The sequence below is a fragment of the Adiantum capillus-veneris genome, chromosome 10 (assembly GCF_014529385.1).
Source record: "Adiantum capillus-veneris isolate H3 chromosome 10, ASM1452938v2, whole genome shotgun sequence".
Lineage (NCBI taxonomy): Eukaryota > Viridiplantae > Streptophyta > Polypodiopsida > Polypodiales > Pteridaceae > Adiantum > Adiantum capillus-veneris.
Window position 1 is genome coordinate 28194941 of NC_140940.1, and position 17611 is coordinate 28212551.

The 17611-nt window shown below is 44.7% G+C and overlaps 1 protein-coding gene across 1 annotated transcript; it reads left to right on the forward strand.

Moving 5' to 3' along the window:
• The first annotated feature begins 8210 nt into the window (after positions 1 to 8210).
• LOC147448607 (uncharacterized) lies at positions 8211 to 17303 on the forward strand. Its single transcript, XM_086521175.1, has 23 exons — positions 8211 to 9800; positions 9909 to 10121; positions 10211 to 10302; positions 10379 to 10492; positions 10603 to 10690; positions 10785 to 10874; positions 10957 to 11079; positions 11165 to 11248; positions 11344 to 11457; positions 11531 to 11626; positions 11713 to 11805; positions 11891 to 11964; positions 12190 to 12388; positions 12469 to 12557; positions 13533 to 13927; positions 14007 to 14466; positions 15043 to 15123; positions 15229 to 15324; positions 15405 to 15486; positions 15600 to 15841; positions 15920 to 16349; positions 16431 to 16553; positions 16628 to 17303. Exons 1-23 carry the CDS (start codon positions 8409 to 8411, stop codon positions 17048 to 17050), a joined length of 5193 nt encoding a protein of 1730 aa, XP_086377301.1. The 5' UTR covers positions 8211 to 8408; the 3' UTR covers positions 17051 to 17303.
• Positions 17304 to 17611: the final 308 nt, after the last annotated feature.

Here is a 17611-nt window from a genome sequence, read left to right on the forward strand (position 1 = left end):
TAGATCTGCAAGTATGGAGAAGCATGGAGGAGAAACATAAAAGAGAAGAGGAGATAAAAGAGGGCAAAACACGAAACCCGCTGGTTCTATTTTACAGGAGAGCGTCGGTATAACCATCGGCATGAGTGTTGATATACCTACAGAATAAACGTCGATAAAGATGACAATATTCTAATTTATTTTTTTTCAATTTGATACTCCCTACAGTTTCACCAATGCATATACCAATGCCTACCAGTGACTTCGATAATCTAGCGTCAGTAATCCATTGATCTCTTGTAGTGCACAATAGGGTAGAAGTGCTAATATAGAGACTACGAGATTGGAGCATTTCAATCACGAACTGTGGTGGATAATTTTGAGCGTTGAGAAGTGGAATTGAAAGCTCCAAAGCAGGGCTATTTGTAGATGAGACGGTTTAACTCCGATGCAGTAGAGATGCTTAACGATGCAATCTTTTTGTCTTATGTAAGAAAAAAGGATTCAGTAAGCGATGTTGGCCATGCGCGAGAAATGAGATGCCCATGCATGGGGTTTGAACCAAGGAACTGGCCAATCATTGCTATGCATGTCATCTGCTTAACATAATATGGCGGAGGGGAGTGCCCTTTACATGTGTCAAAGTCAGTGAGATGAAGGCTAAATGCCAAAAGCGAGAGAAGCCCATGTGCACGCGATAAAGAGGGGGAGCGAAAGAGAGAGAGAGAGAGAGAGAGAGAGAGAGAGAGAGAGAGAGAGAGAGAGAGAGAGAGAGGTCGCCTTCGGCGGTCGACCATCCTCATGCCTTCTACATCAGCTGCTCCATCCTTGTTATCTATACTACTCTATTACGAGGGGGGGGAGCGGATTTCGGCTGCCAGGTGGCAATGCATCCTACATCCGGCAAGGCTCGAAGGCAGTGCGAGGAGTTGCCGAGGCCTCCACTCCATAGGGACACCTCTCTCTCTCTCTCTCTCTCTCTCTCTCTCCTTGGTTGTTGTTCACCTCCTTCAGCTCACGACCAATCATTCTAGTTAGTGGGCTTGGGCCTTAACGGAAATATCATTGCCAATAGCCTGCGTGCACATATGAGGTAAACAAACAGGCGTTGCATCGGGGAGAGAGAGAGAGAGAGAGAGAGAGAGAGAGAGAGAGAGAGAGAGAGAGAGAGAGAGAGAGAGAGAGAGTTGCTAGTGCTGAAGTTGAACCGTTGCAACAATTTTAGAGAGAGAGATAGAGATATTCATTCCCAGATCTAGAAGCAAGCCCCAACTACAGCCACTAATTCGAATGATTGGCACAGACTTCAAAATTATATTCGATTTGTGCTTATATATATATCTAGAGAGAGAGAGAGAGAGAGAGAGAGAGAGAGAGAGAGAGTGAAGAGATGGCCGTTCGAGTTTTGAGACCTAGAGGCCATTGTGTGTGTGTGTGTGTGTGTGTGTGTGTTTATTCTCATTCCCTTGCATCCTTGCACGTGGCAGTGAGCACACGCAACCACAGGCAGCGCGCGAAGGCCAACCTTTTGCTTGCGGTAGCATTTGGCAGGGTGGGACCGGGGTGGATAGGCTGGGGTAGAACCCCGCCATGCCAATCCTACCTTGGCTCAAGAAGAAGTTGGAAGAAGCAATAAATAGACCAGTGCTACATAGACATACACATATGGGCGGTTGTTCAGTTATGTATACATACATAATTCAGGCAGGACACGTGGCTGGTGGAGAACGTAAGCCGAAGATGTCACAAGAGTGCCAAGATCCGAGAGCTTGGAGGAGGCTTATATATATATATATATATATATATGTGGAGAGAGAGAGAGAGAGAGAGAGAGAGAGAGAGAGAGGTATTTTTTTCTAATGTTGTATATTCTGGCAAAGACTTCACCATGCCACTTCAAACACTCGTGGTGAATGGCAGAATACCAAACCTACAAAAGCTTTGTGCAGCACTTCTCAAAGCACAGGAGCATCTGCATCTGCTTCTAGGGGAGAGTCCGTAGGAGAAATTTGGACAGAGGTTATCCCTCTCACAAGCCCACTCTTTTCTGGTCTTAATTATCTGGTTACTGTCAACCACATTTCTTCCCTGTGGACTTAAACAAGGAAGGTGCTATGTATAGCTACTTTGTGAGTGCACGTGAAAGCATAGATGCAGAAAGCCAACACTGTGACTTAGGATATGTAATTGGTGTATTGTAGGTTGCAGGAGTTGGGCTTGGAAAAGGGACGGGGAGATACTGTAGACCATGTGTTGGAAATGATGCATCTCCTTTTTGATCTTTTGCAAGCTCCTGATCCTGACATCTTAGAGAACTTTTCCGCTCTCATAACCTGAGTTACAATTGCACATTGGGCCCTTCCCCTACGCCGCAGCTGAGAGAGAGAGAGAGAGAGAGAGAGAGAGAGAGAGAGAGAGAGAGAGAGAGAGAGAGAGAGAGAGAGAGAGAGAGAGAAATGAAATGTTATATTAACGTCTTCAAAAGGCCATGTGACCTATGAGACCAGAAGGTTATAAGGTGGTGGATCTGATACAAAGTCAGAGTAACAAAATAACAACAGTACAAAACAAAGATATATACTATGGGATCCTAGATTGGTCGATGCGAACTAAGCAAAAATGGGCGGCTTGCTGGGATAGCTGAATCACAGGAGATCTAGCATCAGTCGTTGGCGGATCTCATCAATCTCCTCCATGGTTAGTAGTTTGACCGGGTGTCGTGCATGTCTGGCCATAGTGCTCCGAATCTTCTGACGTAGCCTCCGTCGATGTTGTGTAGTCCTCCGCAGTCGTGGGCGCCTGGATTTCCCCAGTTCAATCGCTCGGTCAATCAGTGTGCCTTGGTGTGAGACAGGGGGGAGCTCTGCTGTGGGAGTGGCTCTTGCGGTTGTCCCGTGTCTGCTCTGAAGAAGTCTGTGATCCGTCTTTGAGATTGGCTAGCCTCGCCACTCATCAGGCTATCTCTCTGTCTGCGCAGCTTGAGCAAGAACAAACCCAGGCATCTCTGATCCTCATATCCCATGACTCTTGAGAGTGGTCCAAAACCCTCTATGAACAAGCAATGGAAGCGGCCTCGTATCTCGTAGTAGACGGGGCAGCGGCATGTATAATGCAACTCTGTCTCAGGCTCCATGTCACTCAAGGGGCATGTCCTAGCCTCTGTTGGTACTCCGCTATATCTCCCAGTCTCAATCCGCAGCTGGTGAGAAGATGTGCGTAACTGGCCAATAGCACATCGTATCCCATGAGACAAGTGGGTGTCCATGTATTTGGGTCTCGTCACAAAACCATCCTTCGTAAGCTGGAGAAGGTGGTCTGTGTAGAAAGCCATCTTCGTGCCCAATTCCTGTGTTGGCTGTATCCATGTCCTCCTAGTGTCTAGCTGGGTCAGGTCGGGGACGGTTAAGGAGCGAGTTTTTTTTTTTTCATCCCACCACTACTACCTCCCATTGCCGCCCCTTAGCAACCATCACCACCCTAGCCCACCACTGGTGGTTAGTGGTGCTAACTTACCACCACCATGTGCCGCCCCTACTCCTACCACCACCGCCCATTGCCGCCCCTCTCTCCAGTGGAGTAGCCAAGGACCTCCTCTCTCTCTCTCTCATGCTGTCTTCCCTCTGTGCACGTGTCTCTCTCTTGCCCGCCACCCCTCTCTCTTGTCGTCTCCCCCTCCCACCCCCTACCCCCCCCCCCCCTCTCTCTCTCTCTCTCTCTCCCATGTGTGTGTGTGTGTGTGTGTGTGTGTGTATATATATATATATATACACACTTTTCTATAACGTTAAAATTATCCTCTCTTTCTCTCAGTCTCTCTAAAAAAACCTAAAACATTAGCGATTTTGCTAGTGCCTTTGGTTTTTTTTATAAAATCAGACCCTCTCACCGCTCTCCTTCTCTCCCTCTCATGATCCCTCCAACCCATTCCTCTCTCTCTCTCTCCAGCCCACCTCTTTCCTCTCTCTGGCCCCCACCTCTCTCTCTCTCTCTCTGGCCCCCACCTCTTGCTCTACATCCAGCCTCTTCCCTATCTCCGATCCTTCCCCCCCCCCCCCCCCCCCCCTTCCCCTCTCTCTCTCTATATATATATATATGTGTGTGTGTGTGTGTCCTCCTATCTTGCTCTCCCTATCCCTCTCTCTCTCTCTCTCTGTCCCCCTCCACTTGCCACCTCTCTCCCAACTCCCTATTCCTTTTCTCTCTCTTTACTCCCACCACACCACCCCTCGAGTCCCTCCAACCCTAGAGAGAAATGAAACGAAATGGAATGAAATGCTGTATTAAGAATTTTCATGAGGTAAAAATGACATATGAGACCAAACTGATACAGTGTTGGTGGATATAATACAATGCATGGGTACAAAGGAAAATGAGAGAGAAAGAGGGGGGAGGGGAGAGAGAGAGAGAGAGAGGGAAGGGAGGGGCCAGCGGGGGAGGGAGAGGTAGATAGATATATTTGTTTATCGTATGACATATGGGACCAAAGTTACATGGGACATATGGGATATTACATATGGGACCAAAGTTACATGTGATGTAGTATTTGTGTCGTTAATGAGTGATTCTTGATGGTCCAAAATTGTGGTGATGAGAGTCGCAATGGAGAGCCCACACTATGGCTGGGAGAGGAAAGTGTGTAGGTCTAGGTCATGGCTAAAAATGTGAAGGAAGTAATTTTACATGTGACCAAAAGCTGAGCACTCTAGAAGTGTGTGGTACTCAGACTCTCAAACTTGCAATGAGAGAGAGAGAGAGAGGGGGGGGGGGGGGGGGGGGGGGGGGGGGGGGGGGGGAGGGGAGAGACTGTGAGAGGGGGGGAGTGGAGTGTAGTTTTTTTTCAATAAAAGAAAAGGGAAAGAAAGGAAGAGAGAGGAGTGCTTAGGCCCCCCCCAAAGCAATATCGCTATTGCTTTGGATGGTTTTTTAAAATTTTTTTTGGGGGGCCTAAGCACTCCTCTCTCTCCCCATGTGCCCAAGCCTTCCCTTCCCTTGCATACCCCTCTCCACCCTCTCCTCTCTCTCTCTCTCTCTCTCTCTCTCTCTCTCTCTCTCTCTCCCTTCTTTCTCATTTTATTTTGTACCCAGACATTGTATTAGATCCACCAAGAATCTATCATTTTGGTCGCATGGGTCATTTTGGCCTTTTGATGACAGTTAACATAGCATTTCATTTCATTTGTCATTATGATTGGAGGGACTCAAAAAGCAACAATGTGACAGGAGGTAGAGAAAGAAAAAAGGAAGATGGAGTGGGAGAGAGATCGATAAGGGGGGCGGGGGGGGGGGGGGGGGGAGAGAGAGAGAGAGAGAGAGAGAGAGAGAGAGAGAGAGGTGAAGTGTATTGTTTTTTTTTTTAAAAGAAGGACGGGCTCACCCTGTACAACCCCTCCCCCCTCGTCCCCCCCCCTGCGCTCCCTTTCTTTCTCCCTCCCAATCTCCTACTCTCTCTCCACCTGCCACCCCTCTTCTCTTGATCTCTCTCTCCCTCCCAATGCCCCGCCTCTCTCTTCCCCTCCCGCTATCACTCTCTCTTTCTCTCCCCTTCTCTCTCTTTTACAAAAAAAGGGAGGCACTAGAGATACTGCTATTGCTTTTGTTTTTTTAAATAGCTCTCTGCACCCCCTCTCTCTCTCTCTCTACCCTTGCCACCCTTCCCTCTCGTCCTAGTGTGTGTGTGTGTGAGAGAGAGAGTCTACCCTTGCCACCCTTCCCTCTCTTCCGTGTGTGTGTGTGTGTGTGAGAGAGAGAGAGAGAGAGAGAGAGAGAGAGAGAGAGAGAGAGAGGGGGGGGGGGGGGGGTAGGGGGTGGGAGAGAGAGAGGGGGGGGGGGGGGGTAGGGGGGGTGGGAGGGAGAGACAACCAGAGAGAGGGGTGGCGGGCGAGAGAGAGACACATGCATAGAGGGAAGACAGCACAAGAGAGGGGTGGAGGAGAGAGAGAGAGAGAGAGAGAGAGAGAGAGAGAGAGAGAGAGAGAGAGGGAGGGAGGGATAAGGAGAGGGGTTATAGAGCGACTAAGAAAAGAGAGAGGAAGAAGGGAGTAGGAGATAGGAGGACTTTAGGGAAGGGATGGTGGTTTCTAAAGGAGGAGTTGGAGGAAGGGAAGGTGGTTAGAGGAGTAGATGGAGAGAGGAGGTGGAGGATAGGAAAGATTTTCGAGGAGGAGGAGGAAGGGAAGAGGAGGAAGCACATGGGCGGCGAGAGGAGGAAGGGTAGGTAGAGAGGGCGGCACTCCAAACAAAAAAAAAAGCTCGCTCCGTTGAGCTTGCTCGAAAACCGAACTCGGTCAGGTCTTGGTGGATGAGCTTGGTGATCTCTAACTGTGTAAGAGTGAGAGATGGTGCATCCAATGAGTACTAGAACGGTGGCAGCTTGTCTATGCTGAACCCATGCGCCTGAAACCATGATGCCATCTCCCCATCCCAGCATGTTGTATCTCCTTGCATGGCTAACTGTCGAGAGGACTCAAGTGCAATGCGAGCATATCTGTCTCTAGGAAGTTCCCATGTGCGGTTTATGAAGGAGATTGATCTGGTGAGCGCCTCAACCACTAGTGGGGGGGCCGCTAGCTCTGCTCGAATAATGGCCCGTGGTACTGATGCCTTGGCTCTAATGAGCCGCGAGATCATAGAGACGAGAGGTTTCTCCATGTTCCTCCATCCATCTGTGCGACCCGGCCTCCCGTGGTGATCCAATGAAGGTCCCCATATCTCAGCTCAATAGCGCAATGTTGAAGCCACCAAAGTGTCAAAGAGCTAGAGCTTCGTCCGGGGCTACTGAAACTGAACCTACAAACACATCTTCTACAATCTACCCAATGCTGAGAGAGAGAGAGAGAGAGAGAGAGAGAGAGAGAGAGGTGAGGCAGGCTCTTGCATTGTTACATGAAAGAGGCAGTGTTTACCATGTCTGCCACAACTCTCTCTCTCTCAACATAGACATGCCACATCTGAAGCATGTCTATGAGTTAGCCTTTCCAGGAGCAGTTTACAACTCCTTGCCCACGAGCTTGGAGCTTGGTTTGAGAAGTACAATAAAGTATAGCTTGGTTTCAGTTGCGGACAAGTTAAACCAACTTCAACAAGGCAAGTGACTATGTGTTCAAAATTGCAACAAAGACAAGCTGATTGTTGGCGACATCTTCATACACGACGCCAATAGTGCTTGATGAAAAGTAATCGTTGACAAGAGAATTACACACGTTCAGATTTGCAAGCTAATATTGGTGTTGAGGCAAAGACAAAGCTGCTCGTGATGGCCTCAAGGATTGAGGTGGTGCTATTGAAGGAGGCTTAGGGGATTTCAACTAGGATCTCTCTCTCTCTCTCTCTCTCTCTCTAACATGCCAAGTGCATATTAGCTTGCAAGGCTCTCTTTCTCTATCTCTATTGAGCTCTCTTTTTCTATCCCTCCCTCCCTAGCTTGGAAACTACTCTACAACTTTTGGTTATGAAAACATTAGCTACCCCATGGAATTCATCTACCTCTCCTACCTATTCCAATGCCCAAGTCTACATGTTAATGTCAACGCATTTCTTGCAAGAATCTAAGAGAGACGGCAAAGTTTGTATCCCATGTGATAACTCTCATTGTCTTCACCTACGGCCCAAAAAGATGATGGGCAAGGATGAGGGAATCGTGTGCATACATAGAGAGGTTAGGGGCTTCATACCCTCCTTTCTTGGGATATACATATGGGTGATCTTGCAGAATGCATTAAAGATACCAAGCATTGGGCGAGAAGGGTGAAATAGTGCATATTTAACAAAAGTGATTTGATATGTGCTCTTTTGATAGGATGTATGTCACCCATGTTGCCACAATTTGGAGTAGAATTTAGCAAGAGAAATTAATCATTGGTACATCCATAAGAAAATTTAAAATGCTACCCAACTGTGTGTGTGTGTGTGGAGGCCACTGTGTGTGTGTGTGAGAGAGAGAGAGAGAGAGAGAGAGAGAGAGAGAGAGAGAGAGAGATGTGTGTCCTATGGAGATATATAGAAATAGCCCCACACACATTTATATACACACTTAGGTACATACACGCATGCTCATATGTCTAAGCTTGAAAAATTGTATAAGAATGACCCCTTGGTAAGCGCGAACGAGACCCGCTAGAGGCGGATCGCGTGAGTTCGTTTTTGTTATGCAGACAACTTTTTTAATTGGGAGTTAGAAGGTCTCTCTTTTGGGGCCTGGCCTAGTGTCCAGACTCCACTGTGAGACAGTGTCTCTCCACTTCTGACAAGTCACAATTATCATTATTTATGATTTGGCGGCAAAATTTGTCGAAGTGAAATTTGAGAAATGCTCGTTGGCGCCTTCCTCTGCAACCCGCTACATCCTCGTAGGGAGGATTCAGAAGTCTTTGTGCCCCATCCCCTCTCTTCCCCCATTCGCTTATAGTCCATTTTACCTGCTTCCTCAAATAATGAAGCTTCGCCAGAGAACAGAAAGCATCAAATATGCTTCCGACAGTGAAGAAGACGACAGTTCCATTGCCTCTGATCAGAACGTGGTGGTGATGAATCAAAGGAGGCGCAAAGTGAAGGCCGCTTCTAACCTGAGCTTTTCTGATAATGGGGTCTCGGGCTCTCTGCTGCGATTTGCACAACCTAATGTCAAAAATACAAGCGCAGACTTGCCTCCATTGCCGGAGTTATCGATTGTGGTGGATGATAGTGACGAAGATTTTATGGAGGCAAGAGTGTCTCAGAGGAAGCGCACTACTTCTCAAGTTAGTAGGAAAGGTGGAGGCTCTCCTCAAGCAAAGAGGAATATCAGTGGCCGCTCTGTTAGGAAGAGCTACAAAGAGGTCAGTTCAAGTGGAGAAGAAGATGTCGAACAAAATAAACCTGCAGCAAATGATGCTCCTGATTTGTCTAGTTTTGAATTTAAAAAGGGGCTGGGGCGAGATGAAGTGCAGAAGGTCCTTGTGTCTGGTCAACGAAGATTGGTGAAAGCTGTTGCCTCACCCAAAGCTATTGAACAGAGCCCTTGTGAAGTCTCTGAGGATGACACAAATGCACATTCAGATGCAGAAGCATCGAAACTGTGCAGACCTAAGAGAGTGTTGCCAAAAAAAGCATGTACTTCTATTACAGAGCAGGACTCCACCAAAACAGAAGCAAACATTAGTCCTTCTGTTACAGATGTTGAAGATGCCCAGGAACCTATGGCTCTGGATCTTCATGTTGATGCCTATGGGCTTTGCACCTTGGAGGGTGCAAGTGCATGTAAAATGGTGAAGTGTACAGGGCAGATAGAAAAAATTTTAGCAGTTCAGAATCAGGGAACCAATTCAGTGGTGTATTGCATCAAGGAATGTGGTAGAAGCTACCGAAGTGTTTGTGCTGTTAAAGAAGCTTTGTTAAAATCCAAGTGTCCTCAGCTTTTGAGAAACTTTCTCAAGAGGATGGACGAGTTGGAGCGACTAAATGGAAATCCAGGAGACAGAGAGGACGCACCTGCTTTCAATTATTTGTACCTGCAGGTAGAGAGAGTTATCTGCCTAGAGGAGCGCAGGGGTGGCAGAAGGTACTACTTGGTTAAATGGGGTGGGCTACCTTACACAGAATCTACATGGGAACTAGAAGCAGATCTTATCTTCAAAGAGGACCAGGCTGCTATTGCTCGATATTTCCAAATAAACTCGAGAACTTCCTTAAATGTGCCATTAACCAATAATGGTAAGTTGCTCTTCAAGGACGGCAGAGAGCTCCGGGACTACCAAGAGAAAGGATTAGCTTGGATGGACCACAACTTCCAAATTCATGTGAACTGTATACTTGCTGATGAAATGGGTCTTGGTAAGACAATGCAGGTAATAGGGAATGCTTGACACTTGACAGCATTTTAGAAGGTGTTTGTTTTTTATTCCTTATGACGGCTGCTGAATTCAACTTTGGAAGTAATTGAGTATTTGTTGTAGGCTGTCTCCATGCTCGAAAACCTTCGTGTAAAGAGGAAATGTAAAGGGCCTTTCTTGGTCATAGCTCCTGTATCGACCTTGGGGCATTGGCAAAGGGAAGTGGAATCCTTGACAAACATGAATTGTGTCTTATTCTCTGGCAGCGCAGAAGATCGAAGAATAATTAAGAATTATGAGTTTTTCTATGCCAAATCTCAGTATATTAAGTTCAATGTAAGAAGAGCTTACTGATATACTGTTCAAGATCAAAGCTTGAAATCATTCTCTGTATTAAGCTCCTGGTTTAAATCCTTCCCCTCCAGGTTCTTCTGACAAGTTTTGAGATACTGATGAAAGATCAAGGATTTCTTTCCAAGCACGAGTGGCAGTATGTTGTTGTGGATGAAGCACACAGGTACTACAAACTCTGATAGCTCAGGTTTATAAGACAAATTATTCTACTTGCTGCTACCAACTGATAGGAATTGCAGGTTGAAATCCAAGTGTTCCAAAACCACATGCTGTCTAAAACAACTATCTATTCGAAGAGGAGGGTTGCTGCTCTTGACAGGAACTCCGATTCAAAACAACACAAAAGAAGTCTTGTATGCCCTTAGCTAGATCAAACTTACTGGAAATGAGAACTATGACTGTCATGGAAATATAATTATCTAACACTGTCAAATGTGTGTCATGTTTTTAATGGGCTGAGCAGTAGTCTTCTTAACATACTGGATCCTCAACAATTTAGCTCAGAGGAAGAATTTCTTCTCAAGTATGGAGATCTCAAGAAAGCTGAGCAGGTGTGTATATAGCTGAATATAAGGGCGGCAGAAAGTACAACCTCCTTACTGCTTTTGAAACCTGCAAGTTTAAAACTTAAATTTTGGTTATCAGGTCAAGGACCTGCAGGACAATGTGTTGAGGCCCCGGTTGCTTCGACGACTAAAGGAAGATGTGGAAAAGAGTATCCCTTTGAAGGAAGAGGTTTGGTGACTTGTAACTTGTCTCTTTTCCTCGTTAGTGTGCAAATTCATAATGCAATCATAACACATCCCAATATAATCAGACTATCATTTGGGTGGAGCTTACCAAAGAGCAGCGATGCTATTATAGAGCAATTCTTGAGAACAGGATTTCAGACTTGCTGAAAGGATCTCAATCTAATAACATTCCAAACCTTAGGAATGTGGTATGTTTTTTTTGCTCTAATTTCTTGTGTACACTTTCATTTTGAGTTCCTTTGACTCAGCAGCTACTTGATGCAATGATGATAGGCAATGGAGCTCAGGAAGCTTTGCAACCATCCTTTCCTTTGTAATGGGTTGCAGGAGGACATAGTTTCCAAGCTAAAATTGCAAGTTAGTGACCTAATTACGGAAGTTTTCTGATAAAACCCTTTTGGCCACTAAAGATTTGACAAGTTCATTTAAACGGTAGATTCTTGCTGTATCAGGAAGTTGATAAAACTTCTGCAGCCCTATCTGTGTCTTCTGGAAAGATGATGTTACTGGACAAGCTTTTGCCTATGCTCAAGAATGCAGGACATAGGGTGTTACTATTTTCTCAGGTGATTATGTGCTCTTGATGTCTTTGATCAAACTTGCCAATGAAATTCCCAGTAAGTTTCTGCAATCAAGCAGTTTGCAATCATGCTGGATCTCTTGGAGGACTACCTTATCTCCAAAAGTTACACATACGAGCGCATTGATGGCTCTGTTCGTGGTTCTGAACGCCAGGTTAGTTTTTTTGATGCAAGTTTTAAGACGTAACATTTTTGCTTTCAGAGTAATTTGTCCATTTTATTTGTTGATGCAAACAACAGGCTGCAATTGATCGATATTCCTCAAAAGACAGTGACACTTTCCTGTTCTTGCTAAGTACTCGTGCTGGAGGACTTGGGATTACATTAACTGCTGTACTGATTTACATGCTTTGGAATTGCTTTTGTAACCATTTTTTGAATTTCTCAATTTGAAATGTTGGTCTAAACAAAATTGCAGGCAGATACATGCATTATTTATGATTCTGATTGGAATCCGCAAAATGATCTTCAAGCTATGGCTCGGTGTCACAGGTGAAATTTCTAAAATCTAATAATGTCAGTTCTGATACGAGGGTGTATGCGTTATCTACAGTCCCTTGGAAACATGCTCTATTGGCCTAATCTCTACAGAAAACAATTTTTGATACAGCACTGATAGCTAATACTGAATGGATTTTATGTGGAAATGTTCAGTAATATTTTCTTGTAGAATTTAATTGTCATTGCCCTTATTATAGCTGCTGATGTCTGCTCCAGGATTGGACAGAAGAAGGATGTTAGAATATATAGGCTTATCACAAAAGACACTTATGAACAACACCTCTTTGAGTGTTCTTCTCGCAAGTATGGCCTTGATGAGGCCATTCTGGGTGGCATGCAAGGAGCAATTACTGACAATGAGTACAATGAAAACATTGAAAACTTGCTAAAGAAAGGAGCTTATAGCATACTAAGGGTAAGTTTTACCTCCTGTTCGAGATTTTCCTGGTCCTCAAAGTTTGCGAAGTGAGAATGGGATCTGTACTATGAATGCAGGAAGATGGGGAGGCTGAAGCTGCTGCATTTCACGCTCAAAATATTGAGCAAATTCTTGAAAGCAGAACAGAGAAGCGGCTAGTTGGCGGGTTAGTACAATTACCTGGCTATTTGTTGCTTGTCAGCCATTCCACTAGCCTAAGTGATAAAAACGTGAATCATAGTTGCCAATTGTACAGAGGTCATGTTTCATAACCTGGTGAAGATGATGTATGAGTAGCCCTTGGAGTAGCCTTGGGCAATGGGTATTCTAAATACTAATCAATTCCCGTAATGAAGCATTAGTGCAATCATAATTGGGTGGTGGCACTTGCTTTTAATCACTATAGGATTATTGACAAGGCAGGTAGTGTAAGCCTGTAGCGCACTTTGATGAATATAAACCTTGAACCCTCGCTTGAACCATCAATTCCATATGTCTCATTACTTCAAACATAGTATTCATCACTCCCATGGAGCTTGGTTTATGGCATACAAGGCCAAGTATTGTATCAAAGGAATTGTAAGTCAACAAAGGCAGTTTCTTTTTAAGAAGCCTATATCAGTTGCCATATTGCCACTAAGCAATTTGTTTTTGGTTGCACTCACTAGTGACCATTACTTTCATTCATCTGGACCCTTACTGGCAAGGTGTTCAAACCTATTCTGTGGACAAAATTCGACTATATAGTTGTGATTATGGTTGTTCTGGGTGTTCCTTTCTTTGTTCCCTTTGTCTGGACATTCCAGCTCTGAAAGGTCTGATGCAAGGAACTAAAAGATCACTGTAACTATGAACGAAAAGGTTGATGTTGAATTAAGCTTAACAAAACTTCAAATGAATCAGGAAATAGAAATGATAAAGTCGGAGCTTACACTGGCTAGACATCTGAAATCTTTGGGCCAAATTTTCTCCTTCTATGTCCTCATTCCTGGGTTTTAAACAGTGAAAAAGCCTCCACCACCTTTCCTCTGGGTGTTTTCTCTGTCCCATTTTCTCTGTCAATATGAAATAATTTCTACTTGTTTGCCATGCTTGTGGACAAGTTTCTCAAATTAAAGTTTTGCTCTTCTCCACTTTGCAGGCGCGGCCAAAATACATTTTCAGTTGCCACGTTTATCAGCAACCCTGCTGTTGACTCAGTGCTTGATGAGGAGCCTGCTTCTGATGGGGACCCTCAGCAGTTTTGGCAAGAGTTGCTTCCTGAAGCTTGTAATGCTGCCCTGAATGATGACAAGACCCCAATGGTTACATCCTGTGGCCCACGTAAACGACAGGTAGTCAATTATCGAGAAGGTCGAGGAATTTCAGAGACAGAATCATCGGATGAAGGGCATGGAATTTCAAAAAGTAGACGTCATCGTGCGAGGAAGAAAAATTCAGAAGAACTAGGAGCCAATGGTGATATCAAACAGTGGTCAGAAAAGGAGCTCAAGCAGCTTGAGAATTCACTACTTGAGCTCGGTGCAAACCGTGCAGGTCATTCCACTAAAAGAGTATTTCATGAATGTGTGGTTTCTAAAGGTTGCCACTTAACATTGTGTTTCTATGTTGGCAGAGGAAATAATGGCGGAAGCTGGATTGCAACATCATGGCATCCAAGAAGTACAGCAGCTTATGGATGTGCTGTTCCGGTTATGCCACTATTTTCAAGCCAGGAGTGCAATAGCCACCAACAGTTCGCATGCTAAGCCTCTGGATGTGCAAGCTGCACCAGATCAATCTTTTGTGAAGGACCAATTGGCTCCAAATGGCAATAATTGTTGTACAAACCAAACACAAAGCTGGAAGGCCAGCACTTTTAGTGACATGCCTGGTGAAGGGCCTGCCTCTGTTGATGCACATTTTCAACAAGACAATAAGGACATGAAGATCGATGGAGAGGAGAAGCCTGAGTCTCCCAATGTCGTCATGCATCCGGTTATTGAAGGGATTGTGTTTCCAACAATTCCCCCATATGCTCAAAAAGCACTCCGTTCCCAAGTTTTCACAAAACGGCTCGAAAAGAGGGCTGCAAGGTATTAGAAAGCTTTTATGAAATTTTTTGAACAAAGGAAGCTAGAAATCCTGTGGTTGTTGGCTATGGAAGCCTGATTGTCAACATGTTCCTGCTTTTTGAGATGATTGCTAATCAATGGGGATGCTTTTGCTAATCAGTGCCCAATACTAGTTTGTGTGTGAAACTGGTTTAACACCTATCCATGGTGGAAGGATGAGTCATGCACCCTTGTAATGTTGTTCTGCTGAAGTAGAGTTTGCTGTGGGATGGCCAGACAACTTTGGACATCCAAAGGATAATTTGCGTATGTTTTTCATGTTTTTATCAAGCCCTTGTAATTATGTTCTGCCTATGTAAAGCATGCTGTGGGATGGCCAGATATCTCTGGGCATCCAAAGGATAAATAATGTACGTTTGTCATGTTTCTAGTGTGCCCTTGTTGTTATGCTCTGTTTTGGATTTCCAAACATCTTTAGACATCCTTCTGCAGACATCCCAAGCATAGGCCATTTATGATTTCCATGTGCTTTATGCACCCTTGGCATCATGTCAAGCTGTTTGCTTTGGGTCTCTAATGATTGTATAATGTCAACAGGTACCTGCAGGTGCTACAGGAGCGAGAAACATTGGCCCGAGCGCTCTGTGAAGGAACTATACTTCCTCCATATGTGAAGAGGTCAGACATTTCTTGGCTTCTTGATTAAGCTTTTAAACCATGATCAGTTGTATGCAGAAGTCAGTTATCTTCATCCATGACTGCTTATCTGGCCATTGCTAGCAGATTGAAAAGGTTACCTATATGGTGGAATGATGCTGAGGATGCAGATTTATTGCGGGGTGCACATAAGCATGGCCATCGCAGTTTTTATAAAATAAGGTGTTATCACTGTTGCAAAGGCATGGTACATTGTGTTTATTACATGCTTAGCTCTCATGACTGATGTGCTTATTTCACAGGGAGGACAAGTCTTTATGCTTTTCATCAAAACTAGAGTTGCTCAATTCTGGCAATCAGAAAAGGGAAGATCCACCATGTCAGGTGCAGTTCATCAATTTATGGCCCTAGTCCCTACTTTGTAAACAACCAATGTATGGTATTGGTTTTGAGCTCACCCTGCTTTTAGTGATTTATAATGCATCAAACTCTTGCAGGATGCTGCTTTCAACACTATCATTGCTGAAAATCAACAAGTTGCTTCTAACGTTGTCATCACTGATAATCCACCAATTGAACCTTTTCCATGCCCGGATCAAGAAGTATGGCCGCAAGATGGTGTGCTTGCAATGAGGCTAAGACAACTTATCCAAGCATTACGGACTCCTTTGCCTTTACAAGACAGACACAAAGGCAAAGTACTAGAAGAAACCGCTCCAAAGTCTTCCGTTGATGAAAGGTAGATTAAAGAACTTGATAACTGAAAGTTTGTAGAATGTCTTCCTCTTCCAAATTTAAGTTTGAATAGTACTTGCAGAGGGAGAGCAATTGCCTTAGTCTCAAAAATGCATCCACGCTATGAATCCATGCCTCCGCAGGGACTTCTTTCTGCGTCTGCTTCATTACGGCAACCAAGTATGGAGCTCTGTGGCCGCAATATTGTTGCACTCTCTCCCAATGCTGAACCACAAAAGTCAGTCACAGCTGTTGGTCCATTGCCCATTATCAAGACCAAACCCCCTCATGCCCTACCCATTATCAAGTCTAAAACCTTCCGTGATCATAAATCAAGGGGAAAGGAGAATCTTCACTGCAGAGAAGTCTTAGACGTTCCAAATACAAGCTCTGAGGGCAGTGGGGATGAGTTTCAACGACAATACAATAACAATTCAAAGGCAGCACAGATTGTTGATAGGCAATGGGCTACTAACATGGGTGGTGCATCTCGACTTGATAAACCATATAAGGTCAATCTTCGTTGCTGGCTATTTGCTTTCATCTGTTAATCAGAAACTCTAAAGTCGATGTTGTTATTTGAATGGTTTCAGGGAGGCCAGGGGCCTGGCAATGTGTCCATCACAAGGTCTGAGATTGGTTCTACACCTCTCCACAAAGAGCAAAATGCAAAGCCAATACTACTCTCAGGATCTGATATTTCCTCTCAACAAGAGGTAATTTCTGTCATTGGAGCTTGACTTTCCTAAAACACACATTGTCTGACAAGTAGAGTTGTTATGTCTAACAGAGTAGGGGGAAGAAGTGGCCGGCAACATCCACCAAGAGTCATGTGGATTATGCACTTGATAGAACAAATCAAAGAGAGCCATTGCTGGAGCTGAAACAGAGTAGGGAGAAGAAATGGCCTTCAACATCAACTGCGAGTTATAAGGATTTTGCACTGGAAAGAGAAAATTGGAGGGAGCCATTGGTGGAGCTGAAACAGAGAAGGGAGAAGAAAGGGCCCTCAACAGAAAATGTGAGTCATAAGGATTTTGTACTAGAGAGAGCAAATCAAAGAGAGACATTGCTGGAGCTAAATTCAGCGAAACGGAAGACATTCAGTGAAGCACCTCTGTTGAGCAATAAGAAGCACAAAGAAGCTAGCAAGCAGCAAACCCTGCATGGGTTTTTGGCCCAAAGAGTTGTTCCTAAGCAGGGTATCCCCTGATATGAGCCCGACCTCAGGGTGTATAGTGTAGATATGCTCGTCGTGTATACAGGCTAACTTATGCTGATTTTTTGGCCCTCATTGTGCCCTCATTGTTATGCCTCGACAAGGGCTAATTTTGGGGCCCTGGCGTCCCCTTTTGGCTATTTGGGGGAGAGAAATAGGTGCTCCAGTTTTGCTTGGATGCAAAACGCTACCAAATAGTCTATTATGTATTACTTCACAAGACAAGCGTGCCCTCTTTCAGAATGCTTCCCAATAGCTGGAGAACAACACGTGAGTCTTGCACCTCTTTCTTTCTTTATTATTTAAGAGCGTTTTTGCATGGGGGGGTGCTACCCCCGCCCAACAAACATCAGCATTGAAGCTTTTCTCTCTCAACTCTGGCAGAGTTTGTTCTACCCCCGCCTTGCTCAACGCACAAGACAAACAAAATGTTCAGCTTTCATTTCAGTAGTCTTTTATCCAATTGAAATCTCAAACACAATTGAAGTATGAGAACCACACTTTGGAGTCTTTGAAAATTCTAAAATGAATCATATTAAAGGCTATTGGCACTAG